The 21,368-nt window shown below is 42.3% G+C and overlaps 1 protein-coding gene across 8 annotated transcripts in view; it reads left to right on the top strand.

Moving 5' to 3' along the window:
- The window catches only part of SCUBE1 (signal peptide, CUB domain and EGF like domain containing 1), a 294,385-nt gene that overhangs the window by 128,162 nt on the left and 144,855 nt on the right, over positions 1–21,368 (top strand). For 4 of the 8 annotated variants that reach the window (XM_006127715.5, XM_006127713.5, XM_006127714.5 and 1 more), the window contains exon 5: positions 16,608–16,733. The exons of 2 other annotated variants lie outside the window; for them this stretch is intronic. In XM_006127715.5, the coding sequence (XP_006127777.3) occupies positions 16,608–16,733 (126 nt within the window). The remainder of the gene's footprint in view (positions 1–16,607; positions 16,734–21,368) is intronic. 2 more of the 8 variants (XM_014575791.4, XM_075899450.2) reach the window with 1 other exon arrangement.

Genomic DNA, 21,368 nt, shown 5'->3' with positions numbered 1-21,368 from the left:
AGAGAGAAAGTTTCAGCCTTCTCATCTGTGTTGTATCTTTCAAATGACTTAACTCTGTTATATTTGTAATTTTCAAACTAGAGGATCCGCCTATTTTGCAACTGATATGAGGTATGATGCCTTTTAGCAATCCTTAGGGCTGATGTAGGAAGTTTTGGCACCAGTGTTCTCTGTAAACTGAGTACTTGGGGGGCCACCCAGGAGAGATTCAGATGCTACCCAGCTGATTGGCAGAGCACCCACAGCTTCTCACAGCCAGCAGCATGTGTTTCTGTTGGTGGTGCACTTCTGCACGTGCCTTGGTGCACACACAAAAATGTATTCCAACCATGGATGGAAAAAATTAGAAAGACCGTTGTTTGGTGCATCTTTGAGTTTGATCCTGGGAGCTCCTGTTCTGGGCCTCAATTTCTGTACAGCTTCACCCCACAGATTCTGTTGCTCCCCATCCCCTTTTATTTACTTATGTTCTCTTCCCTCCTTCCACATCCCATGCCCATCATAGGGAGAACAAAGCCACAGATCTTCTCTACTCCCTCTTCACCCCTAGCCCACATCGTAAACAATGCCAAACTATGGGTGTGATTCCTGGTTCATGCAGACATACTCATTCTAGCTGCCATCTGAGCTAGCACACCAAAAGAGTAATGTAGCCACAGTTGCACAAGTACGGGCTACAAACCTGTCTCAACCCTGTGGATATGTGCTCAAGGAGGCTAGAATACACCATCACTGCCATGCTGTCATGGCTGCCATAGTATTTCTAGCACAGTAGCTCAGAAGAGAACTAGCAGCATGAGTATGTCTGCCTAATCTGGGAATCACATCCTTAGCTGTAGCGCAGACATGGACATAGTTACTATGAAAGAGAAGGCCTGTCATTTGGATCTTGTAAGCAGCCAGTGCATGATGACCTTCACTATATTGCAGAGCACTGAGCAGCATTTTCATAGATTTGTAGATGCTGAAGCTAGAAGGGATCCTCAGAACATCTCATCTGACCTCCTGTATATGATAGGTCACCAACACCGTCCAGCACCAGTGTTCCCTGCAAGCTGAGAACTTGGGCAGCCCCCCAGGAGAGATTCAAATGCCTCCCAGCTGATTAGTAGCACACCCATAGCACCTGCAACCAGCAGCATGCGTTTCTACTGGTGGTGCACACACACACACACACACACATGCCTTGGTGCACATAACAAAATGTATTCCAGATGGAAAAAATTAGTGGGAACACTATCCAGCACCCACACACTACCCCAGCAACTAAAATTAGACCAAAGTGTTGATGATGCACCAATGCCTGAGTGCCCCCCCCCCCTCAGAGAGAATTAATTATGTAAAATGTAGCCAGATTATTTTCGCAAGAGGCCTACAGCCCCTGCTGCAAAGGAAGGGGGAAGAACTCTGAGATGGCTGGCCTTCTGACCTTAGGGGGAAATTCCTTCCCATCTCCATATAAGGCAATCATTTACTCTCTGAGCATGTGAGCTGGAGCCAGGCAGCCACTCACCTGAGAGAGAGTTCTCAGTCCCACCTCTGAGTACCAGCTGACTCTGTCTTCTGAGAATGTGGCCATCTCTGATACTTTAGAGTGAGGAGATTTAAAAAAAAAAAACAACCACCACCCTCCTGCAATACAGATTTCCCTATGTCTTACCATTGCATATTATGTTCAGTCCTCTTCCACCAACATGAGGGTCCCTCATGTTTCAGGACATGCCCCTATTTGCAAGTTCTAAGGGTTGCAGAAGTTGCCTCTGCAGCTTGAGGTAGCCTCAGTAGAAGGGTGTTTCCTTTAGCAATGTCCTTCTTTAATAATTATGACTCAGTTCTATCCAACTACCATGTTGCTATGATCTTTGAAGTTTTAATTTGAATGAAATCAAGTATGTAACTCTTCTATGGATTTTATAACTATTTCATAGCATTACTTCACCTGAAATCCCTTTTTTTATTTTTAGTACCACAGTACAAAATAAGAATAGGTTTCTATTATCACATCATTTAAATAGCAGGACTTTCCCACCACAGATTAGTTGTACCTGGTGGCTTGGAGCTTCATTGATCTTGTCACTTGTATAACTTCTTTGATATGAGTTTTTTTACTCCAAAGCATGGAGTTTTAAAAATCTAATTGCAGCAGATGTTTCTCTAGTTTTCTCTCTCCCATTCGTGCTCTGGAGTTTTACTTGTTTTTTCCTTGGAAAGGTACATGAAAGGGAAATCCTTGTATAGTCAAATGTTTGTTTTACCATCTAAAGCTTGCAAAGGGTCCTTAGACTAGGCTGATTTCTTCTTGAAGAGCTGTAATTATTCAGGGAAAGAAAAAAAGTTTTGTCACTAATAGGCTTCTTCGTGCTTCTTGTAACAGTCTTTATTATTCCTTTCTACATAATTTTCTATTGATGAGGTGAAAAAAAACTCTCCTCTGCTTTTGAGAGAGAAAAGGTAATTGTTCTTTTTTTTCCACATTTACCAATGCTTGTTGCGTTCCTTATGTGTTTAAAGGGACAAGGATGCAGAAAATTATGTTATTGATGGCATCACCATGGCAACGGTTCTTTAGAATAACACATTCTGGCATTGTCATTCTCAACAGACAATAAAGGGGGACTTTCTTTTAAGCACAAACAGATTGTGCCCCTTTTAAATGCACCCATGAACTTTGCTTTTCTGAAGATTTACACACTGGTTTTGGGCAGAAAGGATTCCAACATCATTTACCTCTCTGTGTACATCACATTATAGTGCTAAAGAAAAACCACTTTGAAAAAGCCAATGGTTTAAAGAGACACAGTATGGGAAGGGTACATAAACATTTCTTTGATCAGAAGAACAAAAACAACTTGAAAGAATTTTGAAAATTTATGAGCTCTACCACCAGAACCCTCTAAATAATCAATCAAGAGGCAGAGGAGAGTGGAAAGGGGCCAAACCATCTGAAATTACTGAAATAGTTAGCTCTGGTTAATTTAGCATTTGCCAACACTAGTGCTGTACAGCTTAATAAGTTTAGACTGCAAATCTAATGGCCCCAATTATATTAAGTTCACAAAAATGCTTACTTTTCATATGAAGCATTCCACTCTCTTCATGTGTTGACATCCCACTATATAGAGTAAGCTGTGCTTTTGCACAATGTCAGTGTATTCACTCTTGGTTCAGTTGTGATTTCATAATTCTGAGTTATTTTATTTTTCAAAAACTCATCAAATGATATAGTTCTATAAAAGGAACAAAGGAACACATTGAAACTAGAGAGGGGCCTGACATCTGTTATCCAGTATGTCTCCCTATCTCTGAATTCTGGAGAAACTGGGAGCTGAATCATTAGATCCAAAAATGTGAGAGCATTTTGGTTCCAGGTTGTATCCAAAATAGAAAGGGACCTATTTTCTGAATGCAGTTCAAAATGGTGGAAATTGTGGCTGGAGCTGCATTCCCGCTCTTTGGCCCATTTCTAAATAAAGCAAGATGAAATGAGACTGAATGAAATGGCTAAGGACATTTTCAAAATATATTTGAAGCGGGTGAGGTGGGGTGGATTAGATCCAGAGAGATCATCCAGGAAGGTTCAGAAACTGTGCCATGCGCTATCTGTCGGCAGGATCTGGCCATTAGAGCCAGCATATGTGGTGCTAGATACATCAGCTCAATGTAGAAGAATGTTCTGGTAGTATAGAGCCACGGTAGAGATTATCGACTATCGAGGGTGTGGCCAGAGGCAAGATTCCAATCTACAGCTAGGTTTTTTGGCCCTTTGAGCAATGAGTAACAGCGTACATTAGAGCAGACTATGCACCCAGTAATCCAAAGTTTGGCAAAAGCAAAGATGAGCTTTACACCTTTTTTGTGCATTCATTGACTCTGTGAATGCTCTGACATAGGCATGCATAGCCACTGACTCTGTTCGCAGTGAGTGGGAGGCACTGGGGCAAGAGAATAGAGCGAGGGTGAGATGAGGCGGTGCAAGAAGGGGGCTTTGGGAGAAGAGGTGGTGTGGGAACAAAGCCTCGGTGCAGAGCAGGAGAAGAGCACGCACCTAGATACTAGTTGCTTTGCTTTTTTGAAAGGCCATGAAGTATCTTAAAGTGACACTTGTTTTGATTAAGACAGATAACATTGACCCTTCCTTTCTTGCCACTGAATTGTCCCCCCCATTCCCATCAACAGCCACCTACCAACTGCCCATGCATGGCTCTGTAAATTAGGCCAAATTAAGACTGTTTTTCTTGAGTTGAGTCTTCAGGGGGTTGTTTTGCAAAAAATAAGACCAAAGGCTAGTTTAAGCTAAGCTTTTGGTCCCATTTCAGCTCCTAGAGTTACTTATCCACGTTCTCTATAATTTAGTGTTAGTGTTATAATGTGTCTTGTGACATGTCTTTTCATGCTGTTTATGTAAAAGGAAACTTGGAAAAAATCTATGGCATCTATTAAACTTTCACCAGCCATCAACACAAAGTACTCAGAAATGTCTTTTGGTATTTGTTCATTATACAAAAATAATCTCGTAGAAACAACAGAACTAAAGTCAGTTTTTTCAGGAATAGATTTGTACTCTCATAGGAGACTGTTTATTTGACTTGGGTCATGTAACACGTTAGTAGGGAATATCTGCAAGTCAAGGTCTTGGGAGATATTTTCGCGTCTACAAAAGGAGACATGTATTATGGGTATATTCTTGGTGGAACATAGATGTTGCTAAGATAGCTCTTCCATTAAAAGTTTACATAGAAGTGCAAATGTCCAATCTATGGCTGTCCCTTGTGGCTCCATTTGTGATAAACTGGGATCAGTTAAAGCTCAGGAAGACCTAAAATAAGAAATCTGCTTGAATCTATTGTATTGAAAAAAATGCCTTACAGCTTACTCAAAAAAGCAAGACTGAAATTAAGGATACTAACTAAGTAGCCCTGTTTTCAAAGGTGCTGATTAGTCACAGACATGCTTTATATTTTTTTACATGATATTGGAAGGTGGAATAAAAGTTTTACTGGTGGGAGTTCAGAATAAGTTATGGAGGTCACCCCAAGCAAATGCTGTTAAAACATTTATACCACACTTCAGTATCATGTATTTTGGGTTTGTAACCTGTCTTACAGAAAAACTGTTCCAGAAATGTTTGAGGTTTAAAATATTTTATTGGAATGATTTTTTCACATCTCATTGCCTGCAAAACAAGGCTGCATTAGCCTCATGATTCCAGCTGTACAAGCTTCAGAGGGAGAGAGAAGTTATAACATAGAACTCTCTTCTTAAAAAAAATTATCCCTACTCTTTTTATTAAATAAATCAGATTGTCATGATTTAAAGTTTTATTAGAGCTGGTTCAAATTTGTCCTTTCAAGCTTTTTTTAGCAGAAAATTGTGGTTTCAACTAAATGAAAATGTTTGTGGTCAGTGTCTACTTTCCATATAAAATAACTAGAGGCTTTACCTGGCATTGCTCAGGTCTTTAACTGAAATAATTTTTGTTTTTCTTCATATAAATCTTTGTTCTTGGGTGAGGCTGGGGAGGAGGGAGTCAGTATGCAGGCTGCCCTGGGGAGAGAGGACAATTCTAGCCTTCTGTCACTGCAGCAGCTTGGGACCAGGTAAGAAGCATCTCTCTATGGATGCTGCAGCTCCACCAAGCACAGATAAGAAAGGGGTGCATGTTCCCGGTGCCCATCTCTGGTCTCTTGCTGCCCCCCTGTGGTCATTATTCAGTATAAATGTCACTCCTACCAGACCCCTCCCTTTTCATTTTATGAGAAACAATTGAATTCCTGTCCCATTGTCCTGGCACAACAAAATCCTGACCTTACTTTAAATTATGATAAAATGACACTGCATATCAAATTTGGTAGTCCTAGCTCTTACCGTTTGGAAGGCGTTCTTGAACAGACTCACAGATAGACAGAGATACACAAACTCTCTCAAATATATAGAAGATTCAATTCTTCATCGGACAGCTAAAAAGTATTAATTTTTGGGAGGAAGCAGACATCATTTTTGATGAATAAGTGAATTTTTCCCTAGTGGAGGACAAAAATATATTTTCTGAACCCCCTGCCCCATGTCTGATATCTCATGGACCTCCAGGATCAGAAATAAGTACAGAAGACTCTTGAAAAAAAGAGTGAGCAGCTAGTTTCCTAGGTCCATATTAAGTGATACTGCTATTTCCAGTTCAAAGGTGCTTGAGATATTAGACCCAAAGTACATTTTGAGAAGTCACCGCTCATTTTGGCTGCCTTTGTTTTGGGGCCCACCGTGAGGCAGTGTGGACCTTGTAAATACTGTGTGCCACCCAGCAATTGGGGTTTGAATGGCTCCTGACAGTGTATTGAGAAGCCAAGGCAGCAGGATTTCTGGGAGCCACAACCACATCATCATATTCCAAGTTGCTGGTGTTTCAGATCCTCCAGCACACCCTGAAGGAGTGGGGTGGGACTTTTCAAACACAGAAACTCGTTTCCTCACCCAAACCTCCCTCGCAGACATCTCACTATTCTGGGCTTCTTGTCTTTCTGGGCCTGCTTTTTTTGTGGGGGGTGCCATAGCAAAGTATCCTCACAGTGCTTAACCTGTGAAACATTTCTGTCTCCTTGTTATCCCATCTAAAGAGTGGTCACCAAGATGCAATCTAAAGATTAAAGAAGAGTAGCACAATCTAGCCATCTGTTCTGGGGTTTGTTTTCATATTTTATTGTAAGTCTCTTTATGTGAGCTGAGCGCTCCTAGAAGGTATAGTGTTGGCAGCTGCAGCCCTAGATTCCCTGCATTACCATGGTAAATTTCCCTCTGGATGGACTGTAACTATATGTGAGAAGGGAGTTTGATACTTGCTCTCTTTCCTAGACTGCTGACAAGTGTGTCAGTTGGCACCAACTCCTAGCAGTATTGTGGTGTGAGAACTGGTCTGAGATTGCCAAGTAGCCTTCATGCAGGGATAATATTCAGTCACTACTAACCTAGCTTGAACTGAAACCTGTGCAGCCAGAAACTCCTTGACCTGTGGCCTTGATTGCCCAAGAGAATCACATTCAGTTATGTTGGAAGACATAAACCTGTTTCCTTTCCCTGCCTCTGTTCTTCTGTCGAATGGCATTTGCTCAGTCACTCTTACTGTTCTTAAATCCCTAAACTTGCATTTTATCTTCCCTTCCCCTCCCCCAAAGCTACTGTACCTTTGCAGAATTGCAAATCTTTGCCTTCCATGCTGACAAGTTGAAGTTGTGTTTTTTGACACACGCCTATTTTTAAATCTTGAGACAAAACCCCTCTTCAGGGCTTGCTGACAGATGTGGTTTTTCTGGCTGCCACTCAGAGCAGGAGCATCCTGTCAAGCATAAGACCACAAGCTTGTCTGCTAAAGATGACCGTAAGCATGTTTTATTTCTAAACATGTAATTGCTAAACAAACTTATACTTGTTTGCTGTGTAACCTGCATGCATTTTTCCCCCTGCATGATGTCCAGGATTTATAGTACTGTGTAGTGATGGATTGTTTTTCCTTAGGTTCATTTGCTCTGTAATGTTTTTAAATCTTCCAGATGAGTAGATATATTGACAGACCCAAGTAGATTTCTTTTTTAAAAGTTTTAAATTGAACCAATCAACTTGTTCAGGGAATCTTGAATGGGGAAAGAACACACTGATTTGATTAACAATGCAAGAAAATATCAGAGCATGAAATAGCTGAATAGTTCTTAGCCTATCTGAAAAAAGATGTCTCAATTAGTTTTACTGATCTATTCATAAATAGCAGTATTATGTATGATGTCTTGCCCATCGTGTCATGATCATCCAGTGGATGTCAGCTGGTACTGTGCAGTCAACTAGTTTCCTCCTTTGTTATTTTCAGCAAAATAAACCAAGTATGTGTTCCTTTGTTTCCTCACACTGGGTCAGATCCTGGTTTGTGATGACAGCAACCATGCTCTTCACCAATCAGAATCAAGCCCTTATAAATGGAAAGAAAGAGTCCAAAAGAACTGAACAAATTCTATGGCTCAAATACTAAGGAAGAAATGCAAGCCCTTTTGAAATCAATGGGAGTTTTGCCATTGACTTCAGCGGGGACAGGAATTCATCAGAAGCCTTTTGACGCTTTGTTGTTTGGTTAGTTGTTGGTTTTGTTCAGGGCATTATGTTCACATTGAAAATGGTAAGGACAAATATGCAAAAACAGGTGCTTGCGCTGAGCATGCCAAGAAGTGCAGGGAGGTGTGGGTAGTGAGTTGGCTGCCCTCAAAAAGCAATTCAAGTCACCATGTGGATCCATATTCCGTTAACTGTTTTGGACCTGCAGCTGTGTGTTTAGTATCTTCAATCACTTCTTCTGCTTGTTTGTGCTCACATGAGCATATTTTCCATACCTGACCCAAGAGGCTATTTTGCAAAGTTTGCCATGCACTCTCACTGCTCAGTGCTCTTGGTTTGCTCTCCCAACTCCCAGAAGCCCAGGGACTTTACTGAATTCTTTCCAGGTATTCAGGAGATGTGTAGATTTCCCACTCACCCCAAGGAATGGCAAGCTTTTTACAAACATTTTTGTGTTGGACATCATCTAATATTTAGAATTATAAAGGTAAAAACATAATAGGTCATAGAGGTAATCAGGGAGAGAAGATGTAAGTCTGGATACACAAACGGATACCTAACTTTTAGGTTCCTTGAAAATCACTGGGATCCACAAAAGCCTGTGATTGTCTCTAAGGCTGTCTATGTAATGAATGGGAAGAGAACAGGTGCCTGGGAATGGCATCCACAAAAGCCAGCGCACTAGGCAGCTCACTGCCTAAACTAGCCAATCTTGATGCTGTCAAGACGTGGGTGTTTTAGATCCCACTCCTTTGTGAGGCCCCTGTTGCTGCTAGTGTAGGTGCTAGAACTAAGGTTGCTGGGAGTATAGCCGCATCCTCTGGCTAGACATGGTTTCCATTATAGACAGCATTTATAATTTGGTTCAGTGGTTCTCAGCACCCCCTCTGTACAAATTGTTTCAGCACCCCTATCAGCTAGCAATTCACGTCCAGGATCCCCTCTCCTAGAATCAGCAAGCTGAGGTGCCTACATTATTCCTTGTGAGAAGGCTTAGACGCCAGCCTACCCACACACAATCATTTAAGCCCAAGGATGAGGGTGCTCATCGAGAATAGGAGAGACCCCAATTCAATTTCCCCAGCTGTGTGATATGGAAAAGAGATTTGAACGGAGCATTTTCCCTCCTTTCAGTTCAGGGCCCTAACCATAGCATGATTGTCACTGTATCTGGCCCAATGGCTATTTAATTAAAGTGAAATGGCTTCAACAGGAGAGATTTAGGGGGATCCACCTCAGAATATCCTCAAGTCCAGTGGCTATGGCGTTCATTTCAGTAGTGGAAGATTGCTACTCCTTGTCAGGCAAAGGCAGAATTTGACCTGGAGACTCCTACATCCTGGTCACGTGCTTTAACCACTGTGCTAAAGATTATATGGGAGGTCCTCACTACAGCCCAACTAGCCATTTTGTTTAGAGATAGGCATGCTCTGAGCACACCTACCAGATAGGGTCCCACAGCCAACAGAAACAGAGAAGTGCTTATCTTCAACTGATGTGAAAGCTGAGGCTTAAGACGTAGGAGTGGGATTCTGGCCTGAGACAACTCTGCGCGTACCCAGAGGCAGAAATTTAGGCACGTAGGTGGATTTTTCAGGAAAAATTCAGGAACAGAGTGAGTTTAGGCACCTACAGAGTTCAGTGTCAGTCTAGTGGGGATCTTGTGTATTGAGATGGTACCTAAATCTTAGCTTCAGATAGATCTGGCCCCTTGTTTTTATCATGGACCATAATTGTCAGGGGTTACACAGCTGCAAAATACTTGGTCTTAACCAGAAAACCAATATTAAGTAACCTTTTTTTTCCCAGCAAACCACTTATCAATAGATTATCAGCCACTTCTTGATCTCCTGCCCAGACTGGAGTCATTACCAACATTTAATGGGATAACTGGGAATCCAGTAGCAAATAAATAAAATGTCACCCAGCATTAGTGCCAGGACATTTTTTGTTGTAATTTATATTAAGGATTCATTTATAAATAGCTACTAATGGGTAATTTATTATTACTAGATATTGTATTATATGGCAAGTCAATGCTATAGACTGTTACAAAATCCAATGCGCCAATGATTGCTTATAAGCCTGTCTTATACCCATCTTCAAGATCTTGTACTGGTGTGTTTATAATGTCCTATAACACATGGTACAGTAACGCTTTCTATCCAATATGTTGAGGAAATGGGGTGTGAGAGCTAGCCAAATGTTCTGTTTAATTAAGAGTTTGGAGTATACGCGTGAGCTTTGGGCTGAGGCAGGGTAATGGGGTGCTGAAGGGGGTATGGGCTCTGGACTGGGGGTGTGGTGGGGCTCAGAGTGTGGCAGGTGGATCTGGGCTAGGGCAGGAGGTTGAGGTGTAAGGAGGGGGTGAGGGCTATCAGGTGGGGCAAGGGATGAGATGCGTGGGGTGCAGTAGGAGGCTACAGGCTAGATCCAAGGAGTTCAGAGTGCAGGAGGGATCTCCGGGCTGGAGGTTGGGACATGGGAGAGGGTGCCAGTTCTGGGAAGGAGGGATTTCAAGGTGCAGGATCCTCACCTTAGCTAGCTCCCTGCAAGCAGCAACATGTCCCTGCTGATCCTAAACAGAGGCATGAGTTGATGGCTTTGTGAGCTGCCTCCACCTGCGGTTGTCACCCCCACAGCTCCCATCGGCCATAGTTTTACTGTACTCATGTATGTAACTCATTTGTAACAGCTATTCCTGGGTGTAACTTTAACATAATGCGTCATTGCTTGTCTTTCTTGGTACTAAAGTTAGTTAGACAAAAAAAGAGAGGCTCAAATTACTCAGTTCCAACAATTCCATGCAAGCTCATTGGCCTTGGAAGTCGAAATCCTTGGCTGAAATTCTTGAATAAAGTAAACACAGGAAGGCCATGTTCCTATTAGCATCCCCAGTGGAGACCAAAGAGCTATACTGGTAGGATGCTCTTGCACTGATTGTGGATGAAAGCTCACAAAGGACAGACCAAAGGGCTTGTGACACCAGCAGACCTCAGAGAGATCAACTTGAATGACAGCCTGGGGTACAATCACAAGTTTGGAAGAGAGCTGTGTAAGTCACTCAGCCCTGTAGGAAAGTGGCAAGAAGAGGGAGTGTGAATGAAAATAAAAGTTGACCAATATATGAGTGTCACAGTCAACCTGGGTTTAATCATTTTCAAGGCCAGTGACCTAACAACATTTTTGTAGGGTAGTACTATAGGAAAAGTCATTGCATCAGCCTTACATTTTGTGCAGTAGTACTATTAAGGGATCTGTGATAACTAGGGCTGTGTCTACACAGGAATAAAAGATCCACAGGATGGGCTGCTGCTGGCCCATCAGCTAGGATCAGGTAGGTGGTTGGGCTTAGTCTGGAGCTCAGACTCTGGGATTCTCTCTCCTTATGCAGCTGATCTGGAAGCGCCGTGGTCCGGCCCAGGTCCTCCGCCGCTTTGCTTCGCATCTCCCTGGTCTGCTGGGGGGGGACGCAGCTAGTGCCCCGCCCCCAGCAGACCAGGGAGACGTGGAGCAAAGCCCGGGGCCTGTGGTAGAGCAGGTGGGGTGCTGCCGGTTGGTCCCGCAGCACCGCTCCTTGGCGCTACTGGACCAACCCGGCAGCACCCCAGCTGCTCTGCCCCAGGAGTCCTGATTCAGCCGCTGCTGATCAGTTTCAGCAGCGGCTGAATCAGGACGCCTGGGGCAGAGCAGCTGGGGTGCTGCTGGGTTGCTCCAGTAGCGCCGAGGAGCGGCCGCGCTACTGGACCAACCCAGCAGCACCCGAGCGGCTCTGCCCCAGGCGTCCCCAAGTCAGCCGCTGCTGAAACTGACCAGCGGCTGACTACAGGAAGCCCGAGGCAGAGTTGCTCTGCCCCGGGCTTCCTGAAATCAGCTGCTGATCAGTTTCAGCAGCAGCTGACTTGGGGACGCCTGGGGTTCTTAAGTTGAATCTGTATGTAAGTCGGAACTGGTGTCCAGATTCAGCCACTGTTGAAACTGATCAGTTTCAGCAGCGGCTGAATCTGGACGCCAGTTCCGACTTACATACAGATTCAACTTAAGAACAAACCTGCAGTCCCTATCTTGTACGTAACCCGGGGACTGCCTGTATTAAAAGGTGTTTCTTTCTTTTACAGGCAAAATAATGACCATGTATTAAATTTTGTAGGCAGACTGCAGGTAGATTTATTTAACAGCTATATTGAATAAACACACAGGCACATGCAAATAAAGTATTGCTTTATTTTACTGGTGACAGGAAAAAGTCTAGAACCTTTCAGTATTGGGACACTAGTGTTAGGAGGGAAAAAGAGAAGGCTTTTTGGTGTGCAGATTATTCTCTTTCATCTACATTTAGTCTTTCACTTCACTTGTGAACTATAATCTTTCAGTTGACCTGTGATCTCATAAATTCTGGAAGCTGGTACCCACAAATCACTGCAAAAAAAAGAACAAATCAGCAAGAAACAGCTCTTCGTGAGCAAAACCAGAGTGGAGAAATTGCATACAAGCAAGGAAAAAGCACAAAGCCTGCAAATACATTAGGATGCAGTGAAAGTTCTCTTGGTTTTTTTAGATATTTAAAACTGATCTGGAGAAAACACTAGAGAAAACCTACTGTGGGTGTAATCCTACATTGGCTGGGAAATGGGTTAGAAAGATTAACTTGGTATTTCCTATTTCTGTTTCTTCCAGGTTTCTACAATATATTTTTCAGTTGTAGGAAGGAGCAACACATCAGACCATGCTATTATCTCATTTATGCTGGTGCACTTCCACTGACTTCAATTTGTCCTACGATGATGAAGGCTAAAATCTTGGCCTGATAAAATTCAGTGGCAGATGCCCATTTGACTTCATTGGGATCATGCTCTGCTCTATAACAACTGATTTCCTAGTTTGTTTGGGTTTTTTTTCTGTTTCTTAAACTAAAGTCTTAGGGCTAGATTGTGGCAGCTAGTCTACAGCTTGATGTAGGAGCTGGTGCAGAGCTGCACCATCTAGGGAGACGCCTCAGGCAGTCTGCATGAACTCTGTCAGGGCTGCTGTCTGTGCATGAGGAGGAGCAGTCCAAGCTATCCATTAGGGTGTATACAGACCAGCGCAGAGGAGTGACTGGAATCGAGGTGTCACTTTCTGACTGCTCCTCCTCCTCCTCCTTTTATTTTTTTTTTTTAATCCTCCTTTTTTGTGTCAAGGGAAGCAGGAGCAAACAATGAGCCTGCTCCCAAGAGCCCTTAAGGCAGCAACTAAGAATAGTGAGTGGGCAATGTGAGTGGCCCTCCTTCATCTCAGTGAGCTGCAGAAACCCCACAGCCCCCCTGTCTGCTCCCTTCCCCCTTACACCGCTCACACACGGGCACCAGAGCCCTGCACTTCCTACTCCTCCCCCTCCCTTCCAGCACTTTCGTAGCACCATGAATCCGCTTGATTCGCTCTCTGTCTCTACTCCTTTCCCTGTCTCCCAGAGCTAGAACGCCACTTACTATAAATAAAATCTGCAGATCAGCAGGCTGCTACACTTTAAATCCATCACAACAATATAGTTCCTGTGGTGTGGCTCTCAAACATTGTTGTCCATCACAGCATAACAGCAAGATGGCTGTGTGGCCCAACTTATCTCTGACTGATGGCGTACATCATTCACTTTCTATATGTAAACATAATGTTTAGAAAGTATTGAATGTATTTTTAGTACAAACCTATTCCATAGCTTGGACCACATCTTAGTGAAGAGAGTGCCTCATGGATCAATTACCTGGACAATTTCCTCTGCTATTTGTAAACACGCAACATACTTGTGACAACTTAAGGGTAGGTCTACACTGCATGGCTATTTCAGGACACTGGAGGTATCCTGAAATAGCTATCCTGTGTCTACACAAGCCACCCATTATTTCAAAATATTTTTTGAAATAACGGGTGCGCTATTTCGCCATCCCAGTAAACCTCATTGCATGAGGGGAAAGGGATGGCCCTAATTAGTGCGTTATTTTGAAATTTGACACTGAGTAGATGTGCCAAATTTCAAAATTAGCCATTTTGAAATAGATTTTAAATAAGATACGCAATTTGCATAACATATATTGCGTATCTTATTTCGAGTTTTGGATGCTGTGTAGATGCACCCTAACCTCTACACTCACTACTTTTCTAAAATTAGCTTATTTTTAGCTTTGTTCAGTGTGATTTAGCTACATAAACTAGAAGACCAAGTACCATGTGAACAGACAACTCTGCAAAAACTCAGAAAATGCTTCATATAATGGTTCTCAAACCACTGATATTCAGTGAATTTACCACCTGGAATGCTCTTTTAATATACACTAATAGTTGGATACAATTCTCCCCTGAATCTCAGTTTGTTCTCAATTTGCAATTAATCCTAACCTTAGATATTCCTCTTCATTCCCAGCAATATACAATTCAGCTCTTCTCAAAGTGATTTTTAACAATGGTGAATATTCAGTAACTTAAAGCAAATACTGATAATCACTTGCTTCATTAAGCTTCTATGTCATTAAATATGTACTGACATCTGTCTAATTCCTCCTCATTTCCTTAGCAGAGTGACTCAATCTGGCATGTGTTAACTTTCCTAGATCCTTTTCTGACCAGAGGGTAGTGTGCAGGAATGCAGTTTGTCAAACGCATTGTGTCTGAAATTCTTTGTCGGGGAAGTGTGGGGGAAAGGGATTATAAATTGCCTCAAACACTTCAGCAAGGCTGTTCCCAGGTTTTTTATATCTGCTCATTCAGAAAAAAAAACATGCCTTTATGATGTTTTATTCACTTTCTGTTTGCATGTGACTACATGTTACTACAGTGCAGCATACATCATTCTCTTCTGGAACATGCATACTCTCATAGAAGTTATTTTTAGCAAGTTTTTAATAACAAAGGTTATAACATTTGTGGCTTTAAAGGACATGGGAGAAACTGTCCTGGCTGGATGAGGGTGTGGAATTGTGAGAAGGCACTGGAGGCCTAGCATCACTTGAGTGGTGGTAGCCTAGATCCACATTACAGCGTGTGAACAGCTGAGGTAAATACTTGCGGTTTGGGCTGTGTCACCTGACAAACTGGGCACCTTGAGTTATAAGCACCACCTTGAGTATGCAGATTATGGATATTTGTGTGTGAATGGGACTCCAGCTAACTTCAAAATGAAGATAAGCCCTTAGAAGCACAAGTCCTATTGAAAGTCTGTCGTCTAAAGGTGCTTTGGAAAATCCCACACTTGGCTCTTAGGATGATAAAAAAAAAAGATTCACACTATTCCGTGCGTCTTACGTATCTATAAGACGGTTGGTATGATGTTATATATTATACACAGAGAATGAAAGAGTGGACTTGCTGGGAAAAGGCTATATTTTGACAAAGAAAGAAAACTAAAGGAAATTTATAATAAAAAGAAAACCAAAAATATCAATCTGTAAAACTTGATATAAAATGCATAAATATAATCTTTACTGGATTTCTCATTTGAAAAAGAGCATTCTGAGAATTTCATAAACTCTGGCAGACCAAAAAAAAAAAAAACCCAACAACCAAAACCCTGGGCCTTTACACAATAAATTAGAAAAAAAAAGAAGTGGATTCATTCATTCAGTTCAGGTAACCACTTATGAGACAGGAAACTTCCATGGGTTTGATCTTTTTAAATTTCCTCTGTATTCTTCTATTGGGAGGCAGGTTTTGCAACCCCCATCTTGTGGTAAAAAAGTAAAATCTGGCTTCAGTGATCCACAAGGAATACAAAGTCTTGCAGAACCTCTTATGCCTTTCCACTGGCTTTGGTCCCTGGTAGTCTGTTGCTGTCCCAAAGGAGCTATACTACTCCCCATCATGGGAGAATTCTCAGGTGTCTCGATCTAGAATCCCAAGTTGTGCATGAATTCATAAAGGTATAAACATGCACACACTTTAATCTATAGCATAAATTTCACAGTCTCTCCATTTTATTGCAAAATTCTATTCTCTTTTCTTTGCGCTTCTACAGTACATAAAGGATTTTTGGGAAGTAGATCTTTAATGTTATTGAAGTTGGAAAGGGGAAAAATGATTAATTGTTTGGACACTCACTACACTCTGTTAAATGTTCAAAATACATATGGCAGTAAAGATATAATTTCCAGTGGGCTCTGATAGTTCTAATCTCTTTTTAAATTTCATGCAGCTTCTTCACCTGCTCTTGCAATCTGTCACTACAAACTTTACATTATATAGTCGCAAAAATAGCTGCATTAATGTGATGTATAAGTCTGAAGTGTAGGTATAATGGATCCCAGTGGATGCTTGTTTTGTAATTTATGGTGCTCATATGTTGATTTTAGACCCCTATTGCTACAGCATTCAGTTGCCTAATGGGACATTCTCCAGATGGAAGATAAAAATTATGCTGACAATGGAACAATGGACCTGTGAAATTGATTAGAGTTAATCTGCAATGGGATTTTTTTTTCAGTACTTGTCTCTCTCTCTCTCTCTCTCTCTCTCTCTCTCTCTCTCTCTTTCTCTTTCTCTCTTTACAGAGGGTATGAACTGTATGAACAAAGATCACGGGTGTGCACATATCTGCCGGGAGACGCCCAAAGGTGGGGTTGCCTGTGAATGTAGGCCTGGCTTTGAGCTTGCCAAAAACCAGAAGGACTGCAAATGTAGGTAGATGGAGACTAAATATCAAATGCCCCAACATGTCTTATTTTCCACTTTGCTGTTGTTTTCCAGAGATCAAGAAATCAGCTAGGCTTTGGCCAGAGGTGATTGATTGGTCTTGATAGTGTCTGAAAGTGTGTTCATTTGTGAAGTACTTATTTGGGTGAAAAGCTGTTCAGAATACATCCTCAAAAGACTTGGGTCTTATACCAAACTCTCAACCTGGACTGCCCTGAATAAATACTGGGGAAGTTCAGGTCCAAATCTCAAAGGTACAATTTAGTTTAATTTCTAATCTTGAACAGAGAAAATGAAAAGGTGGGAGAAGATATTTTGTTTTTGAGAGGAGACAACAGGGGAAGAGTCATTTAATCCAAATTGTATTTAAATGGCAAAAACATCCACTATAAGTTAATACCCCTCAGTAGGACTCTGTCTTACAATACAGTCATGTCTCTTTAAGTGACATCTGGGCACTAGAGCCATAAAATGAAGTGCTCCTATTTTTCATATTTAAAAGACAGAAAGGTTTCAGTACTATTGGTTGCATTGCACAAAGGCTGCTGACCTAGACATTACTAGAAAGGGACATGGACCTATCATACATTACACACTTGAATGCCATATTTTAAATTATAGAACACACTGAAATGTCTGGTGCACAACAGCCAGGGAATTGGGAGCGTAGGATTTTCCATACAGGGTAAGACAACTGATTCTTCTGTAAAAGCCTTACCCACAGCTCACTGAAGTCAATGGAAGTCTTTCTATTGACTGCAGTTGACCTTCAATCAGGCACTAATACATTAACTTGCCTCCCTATCTAGATGTTTTGGAAAAGATCGAGAGAGAAAGAATTGCTGTGACATTTCTTTAATGCTTTATGGAATAAAATGACTAAAAGAACCAGTTGGTTTCTCTTTAAGGGTGATATTTTTGCCATTATCTTTGTCCAATCTTAACCTCTTCCTTCATGCATCCTCCCTCACTTAGGTGTGATAAGCGATATTTTTCTGTGTGTAAAGAAAAATAAAGGATCATCTTTTACTGTTCGTAAGAAAAGGCTCAGATTAATGCACAACTTATCAATATTTTAAGGAAAAATAAAAGCCCACTGCAAAAAAAAATTAGTTTTCTAGTAGAATTTCCATTCTAAATATGTATCAAAAGTGAACATTTTATTAGCCAACTACGTGCCATTAATTACATGAGGTAATCAGAATTTAAGATGGAGATTACTTTTACTTAATAACTGTGCTTGCATTACCCGTTTGCACATATTTTATGTTCCTTGTGGAATATTTAAGCCCTCTTTAGTGGAATATGATGATAGGAGAATTGGGGCTTCTGCCAATTTCCTATTACTAGGCACATCACAATTTAGAAGAACAAAAGACCTGAATTTGTTCCGTGCCCTGCAACATTCAAAATGTAGTTTGAATTGTAGTGAATTTTGCTGATAGGTCACTAACCAAGGGTCCTGGGTCTCCCATAGCCACAGAATTCATTGCAGAATCCTCATCCCTATTTGCTGAAGAAATGTGTTCAGAATCCTACCCAAAAAAAGTGACTCCTAACTCTTCTGTGTGAAAACTAAGCACAAACCAATGCAGTGACTCTGTATGAATAGTCACACAACCTACCTGTAACTGTAAATCTGAGGAATGAACTGGCTCATTTATCCCTATGATGGTCCAGTTCTGAAGATTAATAAGGATTTAAAGATTACTAAGGATTTAAATTACCTGGTAATTGAATAGTCGCGTAACGGCATCAAAACTGTGATTACACGACTATTTGATAGTCCCCGTGGGTGTGGCCAGCAGCCAGTGCACTCCAAGCCCCACTCCTGGGGAGCTTCCTGCCACCCAGTGCTGCTGCCTCTCTATCTAGCAGTGCAGGGTGGCAGGTTGGAGCCATCCACGAGGGGAGCCACTTTAAAAACCAGCTCCCCTTGCGGACTGGCTGCCTGCCGCCCCGCGTGGTTGCCTCTGATATAGAGGCAGCAGCACAGGGTGGCAGCAGCCCCTGTTCACGGGGGTCTGAGCTCCACCTGGACAGAGATTGAGGGGGGTAGAGGAGGCTGGTCAGTCAGCAGTCCCTGTCCACAGGGGAATCCGAGCTCCCCTGGGACAGAGGCTGCGCCGCCTCCCACAGAGCAGTCTCTATCCATGGCAGGCCCAGGTTGCTTCACGGCAGCATTCCCTGTCCACGGGACCAGCCTCTGCCCACGTGAGCTCGGACCCCCTGCGGACAGGGAATGCTGCCACGAATCAGCCTCTGTGGGAGGTGGAGCAGCCTCTGTCTTCAGGGAACTTGGGCCCTTCACGGACAGACGCTGCTTTGTGCCAGCCTCCCCAATCCACCCACCCCCCACTCCTGTGCTGCTGCCTCTAATAGAGACAGCAGCACAAGGGGGCAGGCGGCACCACGGAGCCAGTGCTGCGGGCAACTGGCTTTTAAGCCAGCTCCCCCAGTGCCAGCTCCCCCAGCACCAGCTCCTGCTTCCACTCCCCCCCCCCCCTTTCTGCTTCTGATACAGAGGCTGCAAGGGGGGGGAATGCGAGTAGTTGACAAAATTAGCTGATAAGCCTAGGCTTATCAGTTAATCATATAGTTGGCTACTCGTTGACATCCCTAATTTAAATGTTAACATTTGTAATGATTTCATCATTGCAAATCATCTGAATGGAAATATCAGTTGACTGAACCATAAGCTTCACATTTTTCAAGCACTGAATTCAGTTTTAGTCAAGAAGCTTGCAAAACAGGGTTTGACACTTTGGTCATCCTGTGTTAATTCTGACACCATCACAGATAAGAGCAGTGTCGGGGTTGCTATAAAGAATTCTGGCTTATAATAGTCCCATAGAGGCCATTACACTGATCAAGAATTACAGGAGCACTCTAGGCTCTAGCCACATCCCTTCCCGCTGCTGACCCACCCTGTATTATTAGAGCTAACTGGGATTGCATGGCACAGAGGCAATAAAACCAGAGGTGATTTCCCCTGCACTAGGTGAGTTAAATAAGCATATTGGGTGGCATTTGTGCAAGTGCGCAATATTGACCTAAATCTGCTTCAAGGAATGTTAAGGTTGCAAAGTTAAGCACTCAAAATTTAGGAAATGTCCATGCCACCCTAATTTAGTCCCTTGTGTGTATGCACTATGATACAGTTTTAACTACATTAAAGAGGTTTTCTTCCCTGCCTCATTCAGTGCACATGATGGTTGATGTTCACTGAGTGAGCAGCTGTTCAGTATTTAGTTTTATCCTTATTGTTCAGTGTATGGCCCTGCACATTATACAAACCCTTCTCTGAAAACAAAATTATTAATTTTTTTGTGGGCTTTTCTGTGTCATTTATCATTGTGGTATCGGAGTGCTTCACACACATTAATTAATTTACCTTCTCCACACCCCAATGAGATAAAGTGGTATTATATCCCCGTTTTACAGACAGGAATCTGAGATGCTGAGTAATGTCAAAAGTGTCCAGGAGTTTTGCACACCCAATTCAAGACACGCGGGGTCTGATTTTAGAGTACTTGCTATTTGGTAGCACATCTAAGTTCCAACTACCATTCCCAGTTAGTTACTTTGCATCTATGAATGCTCAGTCTCCTGTTTCCAAGTTGGACCAGAAAATTAGGAACACATAATTAGGGACCATCTGTGAAAAGTTTGGTAGTGTCTTGAGAAGCATCACCTGCAGCAGAGGCAGGAATATAATCCAGTTCTTCAGCATGGCATTCAACTGCCAGCCAAATTTGCTAGCATCCAAGGAATGTTGAGATTCAGGAATCATGTGTTCATTTCCAAGGTCTGGCGGGAAATGAGCCCAATCCATTCTGCTCCTTTTCCCCTTCAGACGTTTCCTTAATTTGCCTCCTTTTGTGAAGGATTGATATGTAACTCTGCACCTCCAGATATACCCCAACAATCCCTTGTCTTTGCTTGTAAACACAATTTCCCCTAGGTTGTGTCCAGACTCAGGTGTTTTTTCAAAAAAAGTAGGCTTTTTTCGAAAAAACTTCACCTGTGTCTAGACTGCAGCCGCGTTCTTTCGAAATTAAATCGAAAGAACACGGCTTTTCGACTGCGGTAAACCTCATTGCACGAGGAAGAACGCGGCTTTTCGACGGCGGTAAACCTCATTGCACGAGGAAGAACACCTTTTTTCGAAAGTGCTCTTTCGAAAAAAGGTGTTCTTGAAAGCAAACAGGGCTTTTTAGAAAGAGAGCATCCAGACTCACTTGCTGCTTTCTTTCGAAAAAGTGGCTTGCTTTTTCGAAAGTTCCGCGTGCAGTCTAGACGCTCTCTTTCGAAAGAGGCTTGCAGTCTAGACATAGTCCTACTGTTTATTTCTTCCTGTAAATTTCCTGCCTTGAAGATTTTGCAATCTCATGTTTAGCAGTTGGGTCAGTATGCACACAAGCATCTATTGTGAGACATAAAATGCCCAACACATACATGACCAGACAAAGAGATAAACATTTATTACTCCTGCTTGAAGGGAACCAGTGTGAGACATGTCACCTCCTGGTTATTTGCTTTAACAACATAATTTTCAGAATGCAAGTGTAACTCCTTAAATATTATGTGCATATTAATTTTGCCATGCTTATGAAGAC

Source organism: Pelodiscus sinensis, chromosome 1, assembly GCF_052426305.1.
Source record: "Pelodiscus sinensis isolate ZL-2025 chromosome 1, ASM5242630v1, whole genome shotgun sequence".
NCBI classification, from domain to species: domain Eukaryota; kingdom Metazoa; phylum Chordata; order Testudines; family Trionychidae; genus Pelodiscus; species Pelodiscus sinensis.
The sequence above is the reverse complement of the archived record's forward strand: the minus strand, read 5'-3'. Positions and strand labels throughout refer to the sequence as shown.